Here is an 8,716-nt window from a genome sequence, read left to right on the forward strand (position 1 = left end):
ATATATGTCTTCCTTTTTACTGAACAAAATATAGTTTTTGTTGCTTGTAAACAATACGATCTTTAGCTTTACAAAAAATATAACCTTAACATTTAAACCTAGACACTTCATCAATTTTGTGAAGGTAAATCAAAGTAAATTATTATCTATGTGAGTTTGTTTTCATAATTTCCAGTTTTACAGAGACTGAGAACGGTAGTCTTAAGTTTACATAATCTTAGCCATATTAATAACTAAGTAAACACTTTCGAAACACATCAGCTATACAGTTTGTGTAACACACAGTCTATACTTCATAACACAGATAATTCACTGCCGCCTAAAGCTCAAAATGCAATCAAACACAACAAAATTCAGTTTAAACAATTTGTGTAACACACAGTCTATACTTCATAACACAGATAATTCACTGCCGCCTAAAGCTCAAAATGCAATCAAACACAACAAAATTCAGTTTAAACCAGGAAATCGATCTTCAAGTGATGAACCTTTCTTGTTGATTTTTCTGTTGCCTCAACGTCAATTTCTGTTCCTCCAAAGATGAACCTTACAATAACCTCTCTGTCTTTTCCGCTGCGGGAAAGAGGGATGGTAAGATTCCCAACACAAGTACACCCTGGATCTGTTGTATACATGGGGTTCTTCTCATACGTAATAAAAATGGGAAAGACAATTGAGCTTTGGTCTGATTCTATACTAACATAACGCCGTTTAAATTGGGTCTCACCAACCTTTAGTTTCTGTCCAATTTCTATATGCTTGAAAAAAATATCGGTGCATCGGGCTTTTCCTTCATAATATTTCTTTTTGGTCACATCGTGTTTGGTTGCATCGAAAGGAGAGGTCGTTTCAACACCGTAAGTCCGTTGGCTAATACGTTCTTTGATAGCTTTTGTGTTGTGCCCAAATATTACAGCCCCTTTCAGTACTGCCAAGCTTGCTTCCCGTGGAACAATTCTTTTTAGAGCTCCGAACTCTTTGCTCACAGCGTATTGAAGCATAGGCGATTCGGAAAATCCACCTACCATCAAAATAGCTTCTACACCCCTGTTTACTGGCAAGCTTAGAATGTTCTTCAAGTGCCCAACAGTGCTTGAAACACATGTTTCGAAAAACCGTCTGGCAACGCTAGCGTCGATCTTGACCTTTTCGTTTGTCATTGACACCTTATAACAGTAAAACAGATTTTTGAAGAAATCATGTTTAATTAATAATTGTCTAGTATAATTTGTTTAATATTTGAGTCAAAAAATCAGACTTCTAAAAAAAGTATTGGTAAGTATTGGAAACTGTATTTTCTTTTTCATTGTTATATTTATGTATTGCCTGATCGTGAATGATAATGACTTGCATATTAATACATAATTGAAAAGAACAAACAATTCTTACAAATTCATTTTACGACAAAATATATAAGTAGACACCATGTAACAGTATAACAAGTATCAAGGATTTACCGAAGAGGCGTAATACGTGTTCTTGATGAGGTCACACAAGGCTCGTCCCTGTCGTTTCTCTATCAAGGTACACAGGGACAGAGGAAGGGGTATAATCGTCTTGCTGTCCTTGTCTGGAGAAATGGACCGCTTCTTGTTCTCGAATCGACGAAACAAATCAATGAAATCGTACAAGTGGTTTCGCTTTAAATCGCCCATGGCGTCGAACCCTGCACACGAAAATAATATTTTGTGTATGATTTACGAACTGTAAAACAATGATATTAAGAATATTTCTATTCATTTTTATTGAAATGCTATCAAAATTGTGGTCTGAGCTTTATCAAACTTGATCATACTTCAAATGGCAACAAACTTTTGGGTTAAGAGTTGAATTTATTCTTGGAAAGTATTTCTTGAATCGATTTTTTTATTAACAATAAAGTCAATCTTCATTTATGTTAAGCAAAATAAAAATCAACTTTTCTCCAAGACAGAATGACCAAATATATTAAGACTTTTAGGATGTCTTCTTCAGTTTATATGAAACCAAAATACGTAAATACAAATAAATAAGTTTTTGTTATTGAATGAATTACCATACTGTTCTCAATAGAACCTTTCTTCTGAATCACTGACGATGATTTATGCTGGTTCAGTATAAATGTATGTTCTAAAATACCATATGCGTTGTTTAAAAACATCATCTATGTTACCTGCAATGTCATTGATGAAACCTTTGAAGGCTTCGTCGACCTTAGTTCCACCCCACGCACCGCCGCTCGCCTTGTACAGTTCCTTTACCTCCATCGAACGCAACACTCCATGGACGGTGATATCTATTGTCCCACCTTAAGTTATAGAATATTTCCTAATTTCTATACATTGCAACATGCCATTATGTTTTCACTTAAGAATGTAGCTCCTTAAGGTATACGAGACACAAATACGCGGATTCTGGATGCCTAGTGACCCCAAAAAGTGGTATCATTCTAATGGGATTTTAATGTACCGCAAGTATATGTAGACATTATACTGTACATCGTTTTACAAACACGTTACTTTCACCTCTAAGGGCTTCAAAACTGGTCATTGCACGTCCGATTTTATTGTTGTAATTAAGAGCAAAAGAAAAAAAAAACTTTAACCAAAATTATCAATAAAGTTGTTCATTTAAGATGTAAGGAATTAGTTTTTAATTTAACTTATTAGTGAATGGAGCTATCCGAAAACTAACTTATTTGTTGGCCGGATGCTTTAAACGAAACCACCACCAAACGGAACAGAAGTAGGAAATTGAACCACATTAATAAAAAAATCTTATACTCGTTATTTATTTTTATTACTATTACTACTGCTAAAGGCTTATATGGCTTTGCGTAGCATGAAAACATTTTGTCAATTCAAGGTAAATGAGGTTCCGGCTTCGCGATTATCTGAGCATTGACAAATGTATTTATACACACATGAACCGCCTTTAAAAAATATTTAATGTTTACAACTGAAATACCATGCACGCATATAAGGAACGAAAAAAAGGAGTGTAAATATTACACAAATATTACTATAACTTCTACAACATGTTCAAGTACATCTACCATTACCACTGCTTTTATTCCAGCAAAAATGTTTAAATTTTATTTAAACAATGCATATAGTATGCTAACAGACTCTTTCGCGTACTCCTTAGATCAGTTTTGTAAGCTCCGTTTGAATAGAGGGGTTACGGAACCTGCTGTTACGAGTACGATCTACCTGATTGCTACGTACATTATCCAAAAACATACCAGCGTGTATTTTGTACCTAGAAAACATGTGAAATATTTAATGCACATCCTATTGGTACAAATATGCTTGTGCAAGGTGAACTGCAATGGCATCAACACAATCCCAAGAGAGAAAAAATATGTCAGCCATCCCTTTGCGTAAAAAGAGAGGGTTTGCAAATGACTTTAAATGCCAACATCCAATTATACTGAAATCGGTACGTATGAGCAGTGTTCGACTAATCCCTTATGATAAGGTGCGTTACATTTCATTATTTGATCAAATATTAATTCATGAAAAGATATTTAAAATGTCCTCACGTATACTCGAAGATACTTCATAACATTACTCATATTGCTTAACTCTCCATTCAGCTACCAGTACAGATAGAAATTGCAATTGCTTAACACGTTGTATTTATGCTTAAATAAAAACTCGCTTTGTACGAGCCTATTCAAACCGGTTTTAAAGTTCCCATGCCTTTGGTATCGGCAGAACGTTTTAAATTTGTACACTGTACACATGGGTGTTAAAAACAAGTTATCGCCTAAACGTTCATATTTAAGTAACGTTTCGTAATCTCTCCAAGTTGAGTGCAAGTAAAGGACATAAGAAAGAAATATTTACTCTCGGATTCATATTAGAACGGATTAAAGCGAAGCTAAGACAAAAGACACATTTGGTTGTACGAAAACGATACTGAGTCATGTTGGAACAGTATGTGCAGGTCCGGGGCTACTGTTTTTATGGCATCTGCCTGTTATACCTCCCGCATCCAACACCAGATATCTCTGTCCAGCTTTCGGTATGCCGAGCGACGTTTTATTTCCGCTTCGTTCAACCGGTAGGTGGCGACAAAACAATGACGCTGCCTCTGGTTCTAGAGCAACAGTGAGACTTGTTTCTTCGATACCAGCCTTCAGGAAAAACGCATATTAGTGAATGTGCTAAAGCACTAAACATAATACAATTCTGCACGCATTGTACTTATATTCAAAATTAATGCGTTGCTCAACGTTGATAATAATATTAGATAAAAATGTTTATCATTCAATATATTCGTACAATATACCGCATTGCCCTATCGAAAAGATAAAGGACGACGATAAATCAGATGTTTTCAAAATTGATCAATGAAAGAATACAGTGTATTTTCGATCTATATTTACAAATTATTTAGAAATTTTTCCTTTCTTAACGAAATGCTTATAAATACATATCTCCTCTCATGTCCCCTGCATACCACATTGTATTGAGTGATTTGATAATCGATTAAAAGTTCTAAAAATACTCAAATTGTGTTAAAAGCTCTTTATCATTTGTCTATTTATCGTTTATGGCTTTTGAATACCTGTTTAGCGGCTTCTCTCATAAACTGTTTGGCAGCATTGTCCCAGATTGCTGGCACAGTCAACACCCAGTGTATCTCATTCTCTCGTATTGTGCCAGAAATTTTGTCGTTTGAAATTCGCCAAAGGTCGTCCTTGAGCCATCTTCAATTCATTAAAAGTAGTATTGTTTTGTTCTAGTTATTAACATATTCAAAAATGTTAACCTGCATTAAACAATTCTACTTTAAATATAAAGATTTATTACGACTCGTCTAATGTTCTTGACAGATATACACCATATGTTTTGTTAGATATACATCGTACGTGTTCTACATATACGAACAGATATAAACCATAAACCCTTGACATATATAAACCGTATATTCTGGACAAATATAAACCGTATATTCTTGACAGATGTCAACCGTTTATTTTTGACATATATTTATCTTATATATCACTGCTATTGATCTGTTCTATCAACACCCCGAAATCTCAAGATCAATTGAAAGTGCAGTTATTCAATGAAGGGCAGATATGTGTAGTAAAAAAACCTAATAATATGTTTTATATAGTTACGTCGACCGTACACAATAGAGAAAGAGAAACTAGCGAGAAACTTAAAACAACAACAACATTTATATACTAGTTGTTTTACAATTTTAAAGAATAAGAACCATGATCCTTGCAGCCACCAGAAAAGCATCCTTTCATAATATCCCCTGTACATTTAAACATCGCTCAATATAATTCCCCCCAAAAAATTAAAACGTAATTCTTACATGATACATTAATTTAATGCAATATAATTGTTTACATGTTCTAGCACCGGTAAAACTTTTATAAAGACTTGTTAACATTTTAATGAACGTTTATTTTTCCAAAGGTTAAAGTTAGAGAATATTTTCCTTACATACAAAATAAATGCGAGAACATCATCAATAACTTTCTGTAAGACTCTATAAGAATCATTTTAATTCTATGTTTTCTATACATTTAATAAATAGAAAAATCTAAAACTTTCTGAAGAACAAAAAAAAACATGCTAAAAGTAGCAGAGGAGAAAACATACTATTTTTATTTTAATGAATCTAGCTGACTTTACAGATAAGACCCAGTATATTAACCATTAAGTAGTGAATTTTTAATGCATATATTCAGGTTACAGTGTTATTTGATAAAGAGGCACCCACATTTAATATGTCTGTGCAACTATTTGGCTTACTTGATCGATAGTGCAAACACAGTTTTTGCAGATAGATAACGACTATTTTCGTCTTGAATGACCATATCCCGTTCGATTTTCTGAAACAAAATGAGAGTACATCAAATTAACATAGATAGGTAGTTTGTTTTAACGAGTCGCTTGGAAATATTTTAAGTGATACATTTTGTTAAATCAGAATTTTTCAAACGCTTTCGATTCGTGTTGAAACTTTGATTGTTTTTGGATACAGCTATTTCAATCAGCCATGTTGCCGACATGTTGATGCGAAATACTAGCATTCTATGTCAGTGTTTGTTTCATCGATATATTTTACAAATTTATAAAAAACCCATTTCAAGTTTTAAATTTATTGTACTCAAAACAAGTGGACAAACTTCAAATTAATACATTACGATATGACACAATCATTGAATGGTAAAACGTCAAATGCCTGATATCAAATTACCCATTAAGTTTTGCCTAATATTGATTGTAATCAACATGATCAAGTTATTTACGTATGGCGATTTCTATAAAGTAAGTCATGAATAAACTTTATGTATAAATATTGGAACGGCACACAGACTAAAAATATGAATATATTTATTATTAACAGCACAGTAAAATGGGTTAGAAAATACAAACAACATGATGTGAAAGCAGATGACTTCCATAAATTGAATTTTCCCTCTAACCTTTGGCATGTACTTGCCTGGTTCCATAACTTCATTTTAAACCTTTTGAAGAAGTAGTACGATTCATGCGCCTCTTCGTCAATCAGTTCTGCGTATCTTGTCTCCGCCTCATAGCCAAATGCCTCCAGGGTTCTTCCATCGGGTTTTATCAAAACCGTTGTTGGTCCTTACCAAAAGAATGTATATGTGTGTTTGATAATTAAAACAAAATACAGTACGATTAAGTTAGATTATGTTCACTCTATGTTATGGAGAAATTGATGAAAATAATAATATTGAACCAAGTCTGTACTTCGTCATATGTTTATCTCCTTTCATTTCTTTTAATATATTTCAAATTAAGTGCAGCGGCTCAAAGTCATGTATATATATCTCTTAAAAGACTCAAATAATTGAAAAGAAACTGCCTATAATAACTACTTTGAGCAGGTGCGAGTAAATTCTTAAATCTTATTGGATAACACAACCCATGTGATATTCATTCATTTCCCAATGAGCATTCGTGTATGCAAATCAGCTTGTTAATCTTCATAACCGGGCTACTTTCTATTTACAACCTATGGCGTCACGTCATAGTAGGAAGTTGCTTACATGTGCATTTTCCTTCTTAAAAAAATCTGGGGTTAAAAAAGCAACAACTGAACAATAAACCTTTTAGAAATATTGCTTTTGTTTTATTTTTTATTATAAATGACAAAAAATTGATTGCGAATCACTGGAAGCTGAAAGTTCGTCTACAGCACAGAGTAAACATGGCGGATGATCTGTTAGATTTCGACTTGCTTAAAGATATTTTGGGTAGTTTTGAGTTGTTTGTGCCGGAATTGAGTGAGGAAACTGCTGCTGCTGCTGAGAGTTTTCCAGAAATTGAAGAACTGATGAACATTTCATTTGATGATTTGCCTGAAGTTACAAATAAAAATGAAAGTGAAAATGTAAGATCTAAGTCAACAGCTTAACGAAAATAATGACATGCCGACAATTCAGGAATATAAACAACAGGGCAGTAGATTTAATGGTAAAACTATTGTCTTAGGTAAGGAATAATGGAAGCTACATTTCAGAGTTTAAAAAAGTCGCCTTTATGTAAATATCTTACACGAAAGGTGTTGTAAATCCGCTTCGAAATGGGATAAAATGAGGAGTCGGCACCCATTACTGGTCACATCGTTACTAAATATAGCTCCTCGTGTCTCCAAGACGATGATGTATCCATACACGTGGGAAGGTTACAAACTACGTGGAATTATCGAGTGATGAATTGCGGTTCTTGGATAATAGCAAAATGAAAATGATCTTTTATTTTTATGGTTGTTATTATAAGTATTGAACATTAGTTTTCTGCGTTTCATTGATGTATGAAGTGTCGGAATCAATGAAACGCAGTAAAATTATGTTCAATTCTTAAGTATATTCATAAAAAAAAACGCCGTCTAGCAGTAAATGCAATCTTAAAACGCAAGCAATTAGATTTTTTTATATAATTATCATTACAAACCCTTCGTCGATTCATGTTCCAGCCACTGTTTTGCTGATATCTGTGTTGGATCACTTTCGTATTCATGACGAAAGGAGAACGCCCAACTCGAGTACGTCGTACCAAAATCTATGGCTGCAACCAGCAGTGGTTTCGACTGTTTCAAATAGAAGAATTGAGAAATCTGCATCGAATCGTACAAAAAAATCTCTAATATAGTATAAAAATGGCCTACCAAATAAATAATATCGAGTCTATTTGGCAATAAGCTGAGGTGGTTCCAGCATTTCACACTAGAGAAGAGGGGATGGAGACCGCGGCGTACCTTAAGACGTACCCTTACCACATCGGCATTAAAAATATTGGTATCCTATGTCACTTGAGGTCGGGTTTTACGGCACATATAATTTTTGTCTGAAATGTTGCATTCTAGTGCATTCGTAACACAATAATATTACCAATTTTGGCAACAAGCTCTTTGAAATATACCACACTAAAAGTAATAGAGTGCAGCACATGAATCATTAAATAAATATGCTAAAATTCATGTATTAAGAACTTTTCTTTACTAATTTCATTTATATCGATTGTAGCGACAGTTTACAGAACCACTCGAGTACTTTCCCTGGGTAGAATCCAGTACTGTTGTCCAATTTTAGGCCATGAGAACCTTAGAGGCGGCCCCCTAACTACACGACCACTCTCACCGTCTCACCACTTAAAACTTGTATAAATAAGTATAGGAACTTCTAAAAAATGTAATGCAATAAACATGTACAGATATAAATATGTTATTTGGTATA

At 33.8% G+C, this 8,716-nt stretch overlaps 1 protein-coding gene across 1 annotated transcript; it reads right to left on the minus strand.

Moving 5' to 3' along the window:
• Positions 1–455: 455 nt before the first annotated feature.
• On the minus strand, positions 456–8,103 carry LOC128227438 (heat shock 70 kDa protein 12A-like). The gene is made up of 8 exons (XM_052937980.1): positions 7,935–8,103; positions 6,454–6,602; positions 5,760–5,839; positions 4,555–4,696; positions 3,970–4,120; positions 2,153–2,287; positions 1,458–1,666; positions 456–1,166 (listed from the first exon to the last, which is right to left on the minus strand). The coding sequence occupies exons 1-8, from the start codon at positions 8,101–8,103 to the stop codon at positions 456–458; spliced, it is 1,746 nt and encodes a 581-aa protein (XP_052793940.1).
• Positions 8,104–8,716: the final 613 nt, after the last annotated feature.

This window comes from Mya arenaria, chromosome 1 (genome assembly GCF_026914265.1).
Source record: "Mya arenaria isolate MELC-2E11 chromosome 1, ASM2691426v1".
Lineage (NCBI taxonomy): Eukaryota > Metazoa > Mollusca > Bivalvia > Myida > Myidae > Mya > Mya arenaria.

Coding starts and splice junctions, on each gene's coding strand:
- LOC128227438 (XM_052937980.1), bottom strand. CDS start 8,103: ATGCAGATTTCTCAATTCTTCTATTTGAAACAGTCGAAACCACTGCTG. Junction 5,840..6,453: donor AAATGAAGTTATGGAACCAG/GCAAGTACATGC, acceptor ATTTTGTTTCAG/AAAATCGAACGGGATATGGT. Junction 4,121..4,554: donor TGAGAGAAGCCGCTAAACAG/GTATTCAAAAGC, acceptor TTTTTCCTGAAG/GCTGGTATCGAAGAAACAAG.